We start from the raw sequence: 16,672 nt of genomic DNA on the forward strand, positions 1-16,672 counted from the left end.
CCCGGGGGATGGAGGGGGGGGGGAAGTCTGTGCACTTTTACTTCAAGAAAAATTGTGGTGCACCTCAGCCTGGAAGCCATGACTTAGCGGTGAACACCAAATTTAAATGACTAATTATTTGGCTTTCCCTCCACTTGTCCTCTGCTAAGTTATGGCTTACAGAGTAGGGCGAGAGACGCAGATCAGCCAGAAGCTGGCTCGTTCTTATTATCACTGCTAATAAAATAATAACACAATTATCATCAGCATTTAAATTCTGCCATTGTGTTTACAAAATCCTCTCATACACTTTCTCTCTTGTCATGAGATGCATGAGTTGGCTAAAGATAAGATGGGCTGAATGGTTACAAAAGCAAAGTAAATAACTTAAAAATCCTTAACTCTTCCAAAAAAAAAAAAAACCACCCTCTTAACTCTTCAGCCTTTAGGATCAGATGAAATCACATTCAGTAGGCAAACTGCTTTTGCTATAGTGGGGACATGTGTAATCAATTGTAGAAATGTTTTCAATAAAGCAGTCAAAATAAAAGAAGTCATCTGGAGATGTCATTTATCCCTTAATGATAAGCTGTTGGTTAGGAGACAAAAGGAACTACATATGTGCCTAAGTCAAGCCACAAAAATAAGAACTTTTAATTATAAAAGGATATGCATACGCCGTTGGTAGCCTGTTTTAGAAATAACTTAACCTGACTGCTCCTCTAAGATAACAAAAAAGGATCATTCTGGTTTAAAATGGCCATTTAAGGGCAGGTTTCTTAGAGCCTAAGAGGTTAATTTTTCCGGAGCGATTGCCAGACACTTTTCCTTCTGTTTGTTTCTAAAGTGCAACGTGTGTTTTCTGTAATAATATACATATGTTCACGAAGCTGGTCCCAAAGTTTGTCTTGAATTTATTTGAGTGTGAAGTGCCCTTGTTTTTTGTTTGTAACTCTTACGAAAACTGTAAAATCATTAGGAGGAAGGGGGGAAACAGAGCTAATAAAACTAGACAACCAGGTTGTTAATTCATCAATCCCAACTTGCTATTTATCAATTAACCACTCGATCCTGGCTTTGGACCAACGCTGCACAGCTTTGGGGTAATGCTTATGAGCTTTGGGTCCACTGTTTTCCCTCCTCCCTGGGGAGGATGGGTTGGAGCCTATTTCTTGGAATCTGACTGCGGCTGATTAAGGCTGCCTGAAGCTTGCAAGGTGAGGAAGTGATGCTCTCCTCCCCTCCCCAGTCTGTGTTTACATCAGTGATCAGATATGTTTTGGTGTCTCCTCCCAAATTCTGTTGCCACGCTCAAAGGACCCCATTCCCGGGACTCCCCTCGGACCACCTCCTTTGAGCTCGAGCAGGCAGATGATGAAGTGGTGCCTCTTTAGTAGCGTGTGTGATGGGCAGGCCGACGGCAGGGTCCTTTCCAAATCCAAATGGTCTCCTGTCCCGCAGGTGCTACAGCTGCTACACTACAGATGTGGTTGCCAGTGTCGCCTTTGGCACCCAGGTGGACTCCCGGGGGGCTCCTGAGGACCCCTTTGTGAAGCACTGCAGGCGTTTCTTTGCGTACTCCATCCCCAAGCCGATCCTGGTTTTAATCTGTAAGTACAGCTCCCGCCCAGGGCAGCAAGGCAGGGGTCCAGCAAGCTGGCCAGTCCCCATGACGGCTGGGTGGCCCAGGCATCTCTCGCCACAACTCCAGGTGCCTCTGAGAGTCACCCTGCGGAGTCCGCTCTGCAGAGGCCTTATGTTCCCGGGGCCACCCAGGCTCCTCTTGTCACCACTCAGGACTACCCATCACCAAGATAGGAAGTGCCCGCCCCTCTCACCACCGCCACAGCAGCCACAGCAGCCGTGACCAGCGCTAAGTGCTTTGCTTGCACTGCCTGTTAGTGCTGTGTTCACTAAGAGAGAAGTATTCTCACCCACTTCACAGATGAGAAAATTGAGGCTTAGAAAACCACAGCCTAGATTGGAGCCCAAAGCCTTCCATTTTCTAGGACATATTTCTCCCCTCCAGCAAAATCCCCTTTGGAAGACTTCTCTGCTTGAAGCCCAAAGCACAGTAAACTAGAAATCATACACGAAGGGTGACTAGCAGGTTACCTAATGCTGTGGAGACTGGTCGATTTATTTTATTTTTATTTTAGAAGTGAGTTTTTACCCTCTGGCCAATTCCAGCATCTTCTTGCTTTTATGGAAGTATTGAAGTGTGGCTATTGTTGTTATTGATTATCGCCCTAACTTCTAACCTTTCTGCCGGGCTGCTAAATTGTATTCATTCCTTGGTCAGTTTCACTCCCATTTCTGAGTCCATTTCTGTGGAAGTCCAAGTCGCCTCCATCAGACCCGCAATCAAATTATAGGAGGAGTTGCTGAGGGGTCAAAGCAGTCCCTTTGCCCCTTGCCCCCTCGGCCCCCTGGGAACTACTCCGCTGAGTCAGCTCCACTTGCCGTTGACCATGGACATGCCCAGCGGGGGGGGGGGGGGGGATGGCCCCATTGTCCCAGCCCTGCTACTACTCCTCTCTGAACCCACCTCCCTGCTATCCCACATTGGTTCAGACTCTGGCTCTTGAAAATGGGCAGAGTGCTCTGAGATCTGCTGGGGTCCAGAACTACCCTCTCCATCCTGGCTCCCGCGCACTGCCTGTACGCAGTGAGCCCACTGTCGATGCCGGGAAGCTGAACTGACCTGAACAACACTGCAGCAGCTCAGCCCCTCAGCCTAAGCCACCCTCTAGGAGGGGATAAGTGTCCCCAGGTGGCTCTGTCCCAAGGCCATGGCAGCAAAGGCACAGGCTTCCTGCCTGGCACAGCAGGGGAGATACCCAAGGGGCCAGCATTCATGCCACCAGCTGCCCCTGGGCAGCAGCTCCTAGAGACCATTCAGGTGGAGCTCTGGGGACAATTATGCAAATAACCAGAAAGTTAAGAAAGTGGGGGGAAAATGCAAATGACCGGAAAGTTAAGAAAGTAGATCAGCTTCCACCACTTGCTAAGATTTAAAACATGGCCTATAATCTGTCCTTTCTTGATGAAATACAAAGACCTTGAACCCTCAGATCTAGGACCTGGAAAATTAATTTCTAAGTATGAGACTGAATTCTTGGGAGCCCGATGGAAGTGGGGATTCAACTGTGCAGACATTTACCGAGTGCTTACAATGTGCAAGGAACGTGAGGAGTCGGGAAGTGAAATGAGGTACAAACCCTGCCGCGAAGAGTGCAGATCCAGAGGGGAGCCCCGGCTTCCAATGACTAAGTCAAGGCCAGGGTTTGCTTCCCTGGCAACAGGCATCTAATAGCCCTGGGGTTATTGCCGCCCCGTTTTCAGTGCCGCTTTTGTTTTTTTTCTTTCAAGTATCATTTCCATCCATAATGGTCCCACTGGCCCGGATTTTGCCCAATAAGAACCGAGATGAACTGAATGGCTTTTTTAACAAACTCATTAGGAATGTGATTGCCTTGCGGGACCAGCAAGCAGCAGAAGAGGTAACGTATCTCACTTGGGCCTGTCGTTGAAACGGAATGGGGCCTAATTTGGTACAGTTCTGTTTCTTCTGTCTCTTCCCTACCCACCCCGCACACCACACTATGCTGGCCTTCAGTGGCCTACCGCTTACAGCCTTCCAGGGAACTGGAAGGAAAGGAGAAGGGGTGAGGAGGGGGCGAACAAGAAAGAGAAAAGGGAGGGGGAAGGATGGTGGAGAGAAACCCAGATCAAATTGTCCATGCTCTGCCATGGGTACCCCCCAAAACTCATGGCCTCTCTATTTCAAGCACAGGCAATAGCAGCCCCAAAGAATTTTCTAGGTAAATTTTCACATGTACTTTTCATCGGCATATTCTGTATACTGAAAACTGGCAAGATGGAGTTGTAGAGTGAACAGCACTACCAGTAGAGGGGAGTTTAGGCAGCTCTCAATTAATCCCACCTTGACTTTCAGCATGGAGGATGTTGCTGCAAAATCTGGGGCTGAGGGCCCTCTCACGCTTCAGCTGAGACCCAGAGACTTCTTTCCTCCTTAGACTTGCACCATGCTTGGTGCATAGTAGGAATCCAGTAAATATTTGTTGTTTGAACTTGGCTGAGAATAGAAATTGGACTTTTCAGTGTTTGGAAAATAACGTCACTGTTGGATGCATTCATGCATGTATAACACTATTCTTTAAGGGCTTCGTTGCATTCAAGAACATCGCTTCGAGAGGGGAAAAAAAACCAGGGCTAACATGTCTTCTCTGGAATTGACTTGTGCAAGCTTTAAAAGAGTTGCTCAAAGATGGGTTCATAGGGCTTAACAAGGGAGGACGTGAGGTCCCTTACTGTGCCATTGGCCCAGAAAGAGATGGGGGGTTAATTAATGCCTGGATGCACCAGCGGCCTCATCTGCCTGGCTTCCCCCTCTGGAGCCTGTGAGGCAAAGGAGTCTGGTTCAGGGGGCAGGGGACGGTGTATAGAAGCTCACAGCCCCTTGGCCCGCACCATGGTGAACTCCACTCGACGCCCTTGGAGGTGTGGGAAGAATCAGCTCGCTGATATCACTGGCCCAGCTCCCCCTAAAAGGACAGAACATTCTCATCAGGTTCCTGAGTCTCCAGAATGAGGATGAAGCCCGGGGAGGGAGGGGTGAGGAAAGCCGCATTTTCAAACCTCAGTATCGCTCTGAAGGGCTTCCTGATGACAGTTTTGTCACACACCCCACCCCTCCCCCAGCCCGAAACCCACAGGCTGTGGAATCGGGCTGAAAATTCTAAAACTGTTGCACCGAATGGCTAAGAGGTGAGGGGTTTATTAAAGATCCAATTACTGGGATTGCCTCCAGCTCTTCCTTTTATAAACTCGAGAGCTATTTGTTTCAAACAATGAGCTGATCTGAGAAAAACCTCCCAACCACAAATCCAGGACTGCCCGTGTCAAGACAGAGCTATATGGTTACTAAGAAAACTTGCTTTAAACCCATCTAAACTCTGCAGACATTCCATCAAGCAGATGTGTGTTTGCGCAGTGGAAAATGCAGCACAGATGTTAAAAGGTAAATATTTTTCTAAGCTCTAGCCCGATGGGTGGATTAGACACCTACATCTATCAGGGTGCGTATTTTCCTTGGATATAACCATAAAGCAGCACTGTTTCAGTCCTAAATGGGCACTGTTCAAATAGCCTCTGTGATGCAGTGCAAATAAAAGAAACCCATCTGCACTAATGCTCTTCTCCAGCGCACGGGCCCTGGAGAGCAGCCCTTTCCTCCGGCCTCTGTAGCTGGAGGTGAAGACAGATTTCTCCCGAGCTCCGATGGCCTTCTAGCAGCCTGCCTGAGCAGGGGATGAGAGCAAAGGATGCCAGCTGCACTTCTACCAAAGCCAAAGGTGCTCTCCCGCCCATGTCGTCCCCACTGCCCTCCAGCAAAGCCACAGGTGAGCCTCAGGGAGGACTGCACAGCACCCTGAGGAGTTTCGCACTCACCAGCGGATAGGCCTGCGCGTTCTCCTCCAGGAGCCAAGGTAGCAGAAGGTACTCACCTCCCACAGGAACCATCATGCCCCGCCCTGCCCCGACTCTGCCCGGCCAGGCTGGCAGTGGAGCCACGACAGCCACCCAGATGTTGGCAGAGCATCAGGAAGGAATCCGGGGGAAGCCAGCTCTCGAGGATGCCGCCTGGAAATGAGAACGAGCAGGCCGGGGTGGAAAGAGGCAGCCAAGTGTGGCTGACCTGAGCAGGCTGGCAGGACACGGAGGCCTTGGCTCCTGAGACTCAAGGTTCTTGATGCCCACAGGCTTAGCTGTGACCCTGCTGGAATCTCAGCAGATGTCTTGCAAGGTCACAAAAGCTGGGCACCAGTAGAGCCGCAAAGGCCTCATGACCCAAACTGCCTGCTCCAAATAGCATCACTTGTAAGCCAATCCAACACAGCCTTTTTCAAAATGCATTCCCTGCACAGCCTTGTTATTTGTGGGATCGTTTATTGCACACGTAACGTGCTCAGTGCAACAACGCGGTGTGGGCTGGGGGGAGGGGGTGGGACACAGGGTCCTGCCCTGGACACGCTTACACTCTCTTGGAGGAGAAAAAGCAACAACAGGTGAAATAACAGCAATCTTAAAAGATGGAATTAAGTGCTGATGTGTGGGACACAGATTATTAATGCAATAGAAATTCAGAAGTCAATGAATTGAGAAAACGCTGCACCAAGCAAAGTACTTTGAAATTATAATATGTTTCTGCTGGTGGTTCTGATACTCTCCTTTTGCTGTTTGAGCCCCATAAACTTCAGAAAAGAGTAACATATTGGTTGTCACCCATCACATTAAAGAGCTTTTCAAAGAAGGGGTATGCCAGGGATACACTTTGTCAATGTGAAAGCAATATGCAAAAGCTTCTATGGTTACAATTAGTGGCAGTAAAAATATAAAGAATATGCAAATTGCTGATAAGGGAGGTAGGGGGAAATGGTAAGAAAGCTCTAAGCACTTAAATGGGTTAAGGGATCACTGGGGACAAAGGGAGTGGGGGAGGTCTTTGAAGACCAGCTTCCCCAAGGCTAGTTCCCTCCCGCCCCCCAGTTCTGCCAACTTCCTACTGTGTGAGGAAAATGTATGGCCACCCATCCATTAGCCCTGAATGGTGCCTAAGTGCCCAAGGGAACGCGTACTTTCGTTTAAATCTATATGATGTTTTCATTGTTTTATTGTTGGAAAACCAACCAACCAACCGACAGTACAAACATGCATAACGTAAAAACTCAACCCCCCCCCCGCCCCCCCGCCCCGTGCTGGTTTCCCCGCCTCCCCCAAGTTCACTGTGAACTGCTGGGTATAGATGCTGCTGAACATTTTCTATGCGTGAACAAATGCGTGCAATTATATATATTGTACGTGTACTGTTTTTACAGAAATGAGGTTCCACTGTGCAGGCTGTTCTGCAACTTGCTGTTTTTTCCTTACCAAAATGGCTTAACACCCTTCCCAATCAGTCCAGATGAACGGCCTCATCCTTTTTTAACGGCAGCATCACAGTCTGCTGTTTGCTGAGAACCAATGCCATGTAAGGGACGCTGGGGGTTCCAGGTTCTTGCCATCTCAGATAACCCCACAACGAGGGTACTGGTTCCCATCAAGCTCAGGTGTGTGTCTTCTTCTGTGCCTCCGTCACATGACTCTAAGACCAAAATGGGCATTTTCTCCTTTTGTCCCTTAGAGGCGGAAAGATTTCCTCCAACTGATCCTGGACGCCCGACATTCCTCCACCTCCGTGGGCGTGGAGGGCTTTGACATGGTCAGACAAGTCTTCTCCACCGACTGCACAGCGGGTCCCTCCCACCTGCACCAGCCCAGATGCCTGTCCAAGCCTCTGACTGTGGATGAGGTCGTGGGCCAGGCCTTCATCTTCCTCATTGCTGGCTACGAGATCGTCACCAACACGCTCTCTTTTGCCACCTACCTCCTGGCCACCAACCCTAACTGCCAAGAGAAGCTTCTGACAGAGGTGGACAGCTTTAATGAGAAATTCGTGAGTACAGTCGTCCTTGTGAAATCCACAGGAAACGTGATTTTGTGTTCGTAGAAGTGAAACTTACTTTTGATAACTTCCTTGCGAAAATCACATGCTAAGTGTATGAGATGAAATAGGGCCCACCTTCTCTGCCTCTCTGGGTTAGCAAGTAAAATGGAGTGTTCAGAACAACAGAAAAATAAAAAGAAGGGGAAGGGAGGGGGAGGGGGAGGGGGAGGGGGAGGGAGAGGGAGAGGAGAGGAGTATTGTATACGTATCTTCACTGTCTAGGGCTGTACATGAAACCAGGCCTGGCTCAGGGAGGCTGCAAAGTCTTAGCAACAGGTGAGGGTCAAAAGGCAGGGGCAGGAAAGAGGTGTGGTTTCCCACTGCTATGACTGTGGAGTCAGCTCTGGGAGGCAAGTGTGAGGCAGGAAAGGGGACCAAGCTGGAAAGTGGGAGCGGGCATAAGGATGGGCCAACCCAAAGCAGGAATGAGACCCGGGTGAGCACCAAGCAGGAGGGCCATAAATGGAATGAGGTGAAATGGGGATGGCCAGCGCAAAGTTCAGATTCTGGATATTCCTTCTAGATGAGGCTCCTCTTTGGTGAATCTGAAACAAACTTTCAAGAGTGCCAAGCTAGGCTACTTAATCGCCAGATTTTTTTCTGGATGCTTTTGTGTGTATTGCTTTGACTTACAAGTTGTTAAAATCATTTTTTAAATCTGTGCTTTTAAAAGGAAGACCAGGGGCACCTGGGTGGCTCAGTCGGTTAAGCATCCAACTCTTGATTTTGGCACAGGTCATGATCTCACAGTTCATGGGTTTGAGCCCCGCATCAGTGGGGAGCCTACTTGGGATTCTCACTCTCCTTCTCTCTCTGCCCCTCCCCTCACTAAAAATAAATAAATAATAAATAAATACATACATACATACATAGATTGAAGACCACCATAATAGACTTCTATCACATGCTGAGCCTACTTGGGATTCTCACTCTCCTCTCTCTGCCCCTCCCCTCACTCTAAATAAATAAATAAATAAATAGATTGAAGACCACCATAATAGACTTCTATTACATGCTGATATAATTATTACATTCACAATTTGGGGAGGTAGCCTGTTCTGTTATTAGAATCATCAGAAGCTTTTTAAAATATATATACTGAGCTGAAAATTGCTTCCCACTTCTTTAAGCCACCAGGGAAGTAGATGCAAGGTTAGCCTTTCTTCACCAATGCAGTTCTCCAATATTTTGATATTTCAAATATTTGAAAACTTCATTAACTATGTTACTAATTGCCTCAACTTTTTGGCTCATCATGAGCTCCTGGTCAACGTAAAGTTCCACATTCTTATGACATCTGCCAAGCCAGGTCTCCCCAATCTGCTGCTTACACAATTGATTTTTTTGAGCCTAGATGCAAGAGTTTATATTTATCCTTATTATTGCTCAACTCAGTCAAAATAATTTTGAATCTTGATTCTGCCATCTGTCATATTAGCAGTTCTTCCAGCTCTGTGTCATCTGAGACTTGCTAAGCCTGCCTCCTATTCCATCCAAGTCATTGATTAAAATGTTGAACAGGACAGGGCTTCCCTCCAGGTTGAAATTGATCCATTAATCAATATTCTTTGGGCACGGAGTCTCAACAAGCCATGCATCCAAATAACCCTACCACCTATTCCTACCATCCATCCTATTCTGTTTCATGGGTACTTGTGGTATTTTTCTGTCTGTCTTTCTGTCTGTCCTTCTGTTTGTTTGAGAAGGGACCCAAGATGTCTGGGGTATGTTACAGAAAGAGAAATAAGAGGAGCTGAAGGGCATACCGGTTAGGATGCATTTAGCAGCACATAACAAAACCCCAACCCAAACTGATTTAAGCACAAAAAAACAAAAAAAAAAAAAACAAAAAAACTGGTGGGGAGGAGGGACTTAATAGTACAGATCACTGAGCAGCTTAGGAATAGATGTGGCTTCAGGCAAGTCTTTCTGGGCCTCAAATATGTGCTCAGGTCCCCGTTTCTCCCCAGTTCTTGGTTGTGCCTCCTTAATACTGGCCCCATTCTCGTTGTGCTTTCTTCTCAAAGCCCAGGCAGCCTGCCAAGAATGTATAGGACTACAGGCTTCCTTGCTCATTACCAAGGGCAAAAAGAATCTGTGGCCCCAAATTCTCAATAACAATCAGGTGAACTCTGGCCAGGATGCTTAGGTCACTGCCCATTCTTGAACCAACTATCATGGCCATGGGAATGGGGGCATGGAAGGGCTTCAGCCAGTCAATCCCACCCCTAGAGTCAGTCACACCCATGTCATATGACAGAGAACTCAGGAGACACCTGCCAGAGGAAGTTCTGGTTGCCATCCCAGGAAGGCAGCAAAGGCAATAGTGAGAAATCGCCCCTTGGTCTCAAACAAACCAGAACACAGGTCAAACTAAAGACATTTAAGCATCTAGAGAGTGGTCAACAGTGTGGGAGATAGGGCAGTGTATCGAAGAGGGAGCAGCAGCTCTAAGAGGTAGAAGTCATGATCCTTACCTTCATGGAATTTAATCACCAACTGAAAAAAAAAAAAATGGAAAAAAAATACCTCCCTTCCAAATGAAACCCTCCAGGCCAACAGAAGGCATCAAGTAATCAAGTCCAAAATGTGTGGTCCAGCCTCCTTCCAATCCCCCCAGCCCAAGATAGGGCTTCTTTCCCCCAGAGAACTACCTTCCATGGGGCTGTGCAGAATGTTACAAGGCACTGAGACCCTATGGGGAAAAAGCCAGATTTTGGTAGGTAAAGTTTTTCAAACTGTCATGTGCATAAAAACTATCTGGGGAGATTGTTTAAAAATGCAGAAGCCAGGGCCCTTTCCTCAAAGATTCTTATTCCGTAAGTCTGGGCCAGGGCCTAGGAGCCTGCATTTTAGATAAAACATACCAGGTGATTTTGATACAGGTGGTCCCTGGTTCCACTTTAAGAAGTCAGCCCTAGACTCTCAGGGTCCAAACCCCTCTTCTAAGAAGAAACAGGGTCCAATGCTCTGCCCCAGCAATGGAAGCTCCCTGCCCCCACCAGGTCATTTTCTTTCTCTGAGACAAACTAGGACTGTCTCTGAGAAATAGGAATACATGGGAGTTATCGTTTTTAAAAAATTGATTTGGCAGTCACAGCTGTGTTAATAGTTGTATAAGTGTAACACATGGTACCCACTCAATGAATATTTGTAGGTTCTTTCTTCCTTCCTTTCTTTTTCTTTCTTTCTTTCTCTTCCTTCCTTCCTTCCTTCCTTCCTTCTTTCCTTCCTTCCTTCCTTCCTTCCTTCCTTCCTTCCTTCCTTCCTATAGTCAAAGTTCTGTTAACATGGGCCATCTGTCAGGACATGGAAATGCAGATTAGATGTTCACACATTCGATATTCTCCTGAAAATTTGCATGTAATGTAGGACTTGTTATAATTTTCCTGTTGCTTTCCATTCAACAAATATTTCTTGAGTGCCAGTTAATGCCAGACTCAGACCCCAGACCCTACCCCAAGTATCTAGCTCTTCCATGATACCCCTGTAGAACCCCACACATCTCATCCGATGATTTCTCTTGTATCTGTTAATGGGATCGCTGGATTCGAGCTTCAGGGTTTCTTTCCTCTGAGTTATATCCTTTTATAGCAATGTTCTATGAGAGTCCGACAGAAGCTATGTCCGTCTCCCCAAGAACAAGACTGTATATGTACACTGTATCAATCCAGGATTTTTTTTCCGTTGATAGTGATAGAAAACTTAATCCATATTAGCTCAGGGAGTTTATTGACCCACATAACAGAAAACTCCAGAGAGGAGATTTGTCTCGGGTGTGGCTTGATGCAGGGGCTCAAACTCTGTCACTGGAACCCGGTGTTCTCTCTCTCGATAGGACTTTCAGCTCTATTCACTCTAGGCATACCCCATTCTCAGACAGGATCTCCCTTAGTGGTCTCAAGACAGCTGTGGAACCAGTGTGTTGAACAATCTGAACTACGTGAGGTACAAACATGGAAACTTTTCGTGTTTTCTCCAATTATCATTTTTTTACTGTGCTCTGATGATCTCCTTTTCCCTTTCCTTGATGATGGCTCCAATAGATCTCAAAGATTTCTGGTCACTTTTCAGCATGAAAAAGTCCAGACTAGTCTGGCCCAGTTTAAAATTTCAGTCTCTGATCCAATTTAATGTCCTTCCATGTCCTTAGCTCACGCAGACCTGTGGCCTGAGGAAGCTGCCCCGGGGACAGCCTGTGGTCTGTTTTTAATCCTTCCTAGCCTTTCCCTGTCCCTCCTGGGCCCCCTTCTCCTCCCAGGGTTGGAGCCATCTAACAGAAGTCCCATTCCTACACAACGGAGGCTTCTCTCAGCACCTCCCATGGCGCTGGCACGGGGCCCTGCAGGGCTTATCCAGAGGGCTCACGGCTTCTGAGCATTGGGATCTCCTGGGCAGTCAGCCCCCTGGAGCAGGTTACTGGCAAGATGGCTCACTCTGAGCCTCCATGCCTCTTTCAGTGTCCATGTGACCAGGGGAGACACACACCTTGGCCACACCAACAGTGGCTGCCCCCTCTGCTCTGACATCTCTCTCCAGTTACTTTTCCTCTGCTCAAATAGGCAGGGAGGGCAAATGAGCAATTCTGCCGTATCCACAGGTGAACGAAATGGAGAATGAAATGCCAGACTCAGCCAGCTGCCCCCAAACTCTATGGGTGTTCTATCCTAGACCCCATCCCTTGGCTCGGGCCCCGGCAACACTCCTCTCTAAGCTGATGATTCCTTGTTCCGACGAGTGTTCCTTCAAGTCCTCGAATCCTTCGATAGGCTGATGGGAGGGTAGTGCGGAGCCAGCTCAGGTGCGATGTGAAGCAGCGAGAGTCTCTTTCTTTGAAGTCCCAGCGAAAGGCTCACAGCATCTCACTGGTAGCGATTGGGCCACACGCTCAGCCCTCCACCAATCACAGGGACTGAGGAGATTATGATACTCTGATTGACTTAGACCTGGGTCACTTGCCTCATCCCTGGAGTTGGTGCCTGGGAGCAGCCTCCCAGGAACCACTGAGACCTCAGATGGAGGAGAGGGAGATCCCCAAACCCCTGTTCCTGGGAGTGGGGGGAGAATAGCTGCTGGGTGACCAGAAAACGGTGTGTCCACCCAGGTACCCAGAATCCATGGTCCCCAGATCAGAAGCTCCCACTTTCAAATTTCTGCAATCACACACACCTTTCCGCTGAACTTTCAAAACCCAGATTTCCTGAGCCGTGGGATGGAAGTCCAATAGCACGTCACGCTGCTTGCACTCTTGGGCTTCTCAACCGTGAGCATGGCCTGCTCTTATGTCCTTCTCATAACAGTGTGGCCACTTCATACCACATGTCCTGTGATTTCCACAGAGCCAGTCAATGCTTCCTTATTGGTTAGAGTGAAGTCCCGGTTGGCGGTTGGCCTCGCTGCCTCCTTTATCAGTCAGGATGTGAAACTGTCAGCAGTGAAAGTCACTAATTCAGCAGAACTCAACTTCTGGCACGCATAAGGACACTTGGAGGTCTTCCCTCACTACTGAAGATGCTCTTGGTACATGTTTTACAATTCACACATTCTGTCCAGTAATAGTCCGTGTCCTGCCACCTGTTTTGACCCAAGTGGCCTTGATGTCTTTCTCATTTCGGTGTACATATTTCTGTTTCCAGTTATAATATGGTTATAACCCACTTTATAATTCCTGCTGCTTTGTTCTAAGGCCATATGTGTTTCCTTCCAAATCATCTGGCTTTCCTCTCAATCCACCACCAAAATTCAGCTTAAAACTTTCCCTCTCAAGTCACCCAATCACTTGCCCCATGTTTCCTTTGCCCCATGTTTCCTTAGTCCTATCGAAGGGGCACTACCTTCACTAAATTCAAGCATTGAGGAGCAGGGAGCAGTTTGTATGTGTACTACTCGTAAAATTGAGAAAGCACACCAATTATTTAATAAGACCTTTGTAACGTAGATGCTTCATTGTGTTCTCCAATATCTAATTTTGAAAAGGATCGGAAGGAAAAAAAAAACCCAGCCTCTTTCCATATAAATTGTGTTTGCTATAGCTTCAGCACTTTATGTGGGAATTATTGACTTTTGATCTGGCCAAACCATTCTCTCTTCTTCTCTTTGGTGCCGGACTGTGCCAGCCGAAATTTATGACCCATTTTCCTTCTGTTTAATTGTTGTTATAAATCTGCTGTGCAGAACCCAGTTGTAAATTTATCACAAATTGGGCTAGATTGATATACAGCCTCTCTTTAGGATAATTTGAACACAGTTATGCCTTAGAAGGAAGGCCAGATTCTTAAAACTTCTCTTGAAGAGCTGCTTTGTAACCATTATAAATATCTAATTAAAATACAACTTACTCTTTCTTTTTCTCTTAAGGATAAAAGCATTCCATGCTGGGTATTTCAACTGATTAGCTCATGCTGCTAATGTGAGCAAGGTTGAGGATTTGTTCCTTGAAGCAGCCAGAGGATCTCAAAGGGGAAAAAAAAGCATATTTTGTGGCCACACACACACACGCCATTTTGCTCCCAACTGGCTGTTTCATAAATATACATCCTTTGTCACAAGAGGAAGGTTGGGTGGAAAAAATGTGTGTAGCTTCACACAAATTCGTCCTCGCTATGGAAAAAAAAAAAAAAAAAAAGTCTCCCAGTTTGGATCGTACCCAGGATGAATCTTCAGGGTCGTCCTCACACCAGGAGTAGGGCATAGTTGATTTTAAGATTCAGGGGAAAAACTGGAAATGGGTTTTCCCCCACTGGACAGGTTCCCTCCCCTTTTGCCCAGGTCTGCTAGAGTCCTGCTGTCCAACATTTTAGGAGGAATATGCTCAGGGGTCCTCGTCGACACGCTCACCCGGCCCCGTGGGGCTTAGAGGTGCATCTGAGCCCTTTCCTGCAGATCCCATAACAGCACAACAGGACACAAAGCTGAGACGTACAAGGCAAGAGGCAGGAACTCAGAACAACTTACAGCCCTAAAGTCATACCAAAGAATCAAAGATAAGAGCAGGGACACCGGCACGGTGAGATTGGCAGCAACAGACCACTAGACTTCCACGGCGGGGCCTGAGATTCTGCGTTTCCAACAACCGCCCAGGTGGTACCAACACTTCAGTCCATGGTCGACGCGCTGTGAGCAGCCAGCTTCCAAACCCTCAGGCCTGCCTCTCCCCGAGTTGTGCTCTATGTGGCAAGCACTTATTCCTAATGCCAAAGCACTGATCCTCCATGACCATTTACATCTTGTTAATAAATTATGAATTTTTTTCAAAACGATCCCGAAAAGAATGATGCCACTCTCACTTTACTGAGAGGGAAAGTGAGGCGAGGGTCACCCAATCTTGGGTATATCTCTAGAGGCGTACTGCCTATAATCCTGAACTTATCTTGCTTCTCCAGGGTGGGAGGCTACGGGGAGCTTTTGAGTTGATCTGAAGTCATCTTCAAGGCAGATGAAGATGATAACCAGAGCCTTCTCTCACGATGCACATGTAGACTGGAGACCTGTCACATCCAACAGGTACCCACCAGGCTGGACCTTTTAGGCAGGGAGCTCCTCCTAGACCAAAAGCTCCCCTAATGAGCCCTTAGTGTACATGGTAGCCTTAAGAGTCCCCAAATGAGAGTCCATGCAGAGATTACTGTGGTCAAAGAGGACTTCTTTGATGCTATTCCCCTGGGGGCCTGGAGCAAGATGTGGACTATTCTCACTGCAGGTGGAATGTGTCCAACTTGCCCACTCCCTGTCCTTCATTCTAGAAGAGTCTGACCTAGAAAATGAGCCTCTCTCACCCTTTCCTGGCATTCCTATAGCTAATATTAGAGCACAGAAGTCTTGACAGCCTATAAGCGGGGCCTCTCTGGGTGTGTTCTAGAACTCCATCCTAGAAGTCATAATTTGTGGCTACTGCTATGAAAATACCAGTTCCTGGAAAGAAGACAACTCAAGAAAACTCAAGAGTCCCTGAAGCAGGGTGACCCATCACCCTGGATCAGGTGGCAGCCCCAGTTTTTCACTGCCCATGTGATTGTTACATACACGCACTGATCTTCGTGATCCAGGTCACCTGCCCATTTTTTCCCTTGGGGACACCTGCAGGAAGGCAGGGACCATGTGTGCTGTGAATGAGTGCTGCTCAGGGCCAAGACCTTCCTGTGCCACCACCTGGGGCTCCAAACTCTTCCCCATGGCCTGGAGACATCCACACCCCATGCCCACACACCCACCAAGGAAACTCACCCTCCCTGGCCTTGACCCCCTCCCATGGGTTTCAACAGTGACAGCCACATCCTTAGACCTCACACCATCCAGGAACTCTGAGAAGCCCTGCTGCCTCTTCCTCTCTTTCCTCTCCTTCTCGTCCTGCTCCTTTTCTGTCTCCTCTCCTCTCTCTCCAAAGTTCACCACACTCTTTAGTCTCCTTGCCCTTGTTCTGGCTCTAGTCCCCGAATCAGAGTGACACAGAAGTTTCCTGGTTCCACCTCCTGACCCACTGCCCACGTGGGAGCCCCTGGCAACCCAGAAGCCTATAGTTTTGTACCAAGATGTCCCGAATGGGGGCAGTGGGGGCAATCAAGCGAGAGGCAGGTTGAAAAGCAGGAAGGACTTACAGATGTTTTTCCTGTGCTTCCCAGATCAGCACTTCAGCACTTTGAATTTTTAGCAATTAATGCTCCAAGCTGCCCCCACCTCGCGAGTCCCCGCAGAGAAGTTCTGTCTCAGCAGAGGGAGAGGTGACCCACAAGGAGTGGTTCCTTGGGGAACAGGCCACACCAATCAGCATATATTTGGTGCCTTTCATGTCGCAACTCAGAGTATTTTATATTCAATATCTGAGCCTCTAGAGGGCCAGGCTTTGTGAAGCAAATAAGCTGGTGGGGTCAGTGCACATCAATCCAGAAAAGCAAGAATTAAAAATAAACTGGGGAAAGTGGGCTCTACAGGTGAAGCTCGGAGTTCTGTGGGTCCTCTTGGCACTGAGGTAGCTTCTCAACTGAATGGCTTATTTATTTAACTACTGCTCTCATTCTGGGCCCTTAAAACATCACAGGTATGGGTTGTATTCCCAACCATTAGCTTTTGGAAGGAAGGAAGGAAGGAAGGAAGGAAGGAAGGAAGGAAGGAAGGAAGGAAGGAAGG

The 16,672-nt window shown here is 47.7% G+C and overlaps 1 protein-coding gene across 1 annotated transcript in view; it reads left to right on the plus strand.

Annotated features, from left to right (window-relative positions):
• The window catches only part of TBXAS1 (thromboxane A synthase 1), a 155,689-nt gene that overhangs the window by 99,484 nt on the left and 39,533 nt on the right, over window positions 1-16,672 (plus strand). Inside the window, exons 7-9 of the mRNA XM_049643045.1 lie at window positions 1,441-1,589; window positions 3,352-3,482; window positions 7,187-7,498. Coding sequence (XP_049499002.1) covers window positions 1,441-1,589; window positions 3,352-3,482; window positions 7,187-7,498 — 592 coding nt within the window. The remainder of the gene's footprint in view (window positions 1-1,440; window positions 1,590-3,351; window positions 3,483-7,186; window positions 7,499-16,672) is intronic.

This window comes from Panthera uncia, chromosome A2, assembly GCF_023721935.1.
Source record: "Panthera uncia isolate 11264 chromosome A2, Puncia_PCG_1.0, whole genome shotgun sequence".
Classification (NCBI taxonomy): domain Eukaryota; kingdom Metazoa; phylum Chordata; class Mammalia; order Carnivora; family Felidae; genus Panthera; species Panthera uncia.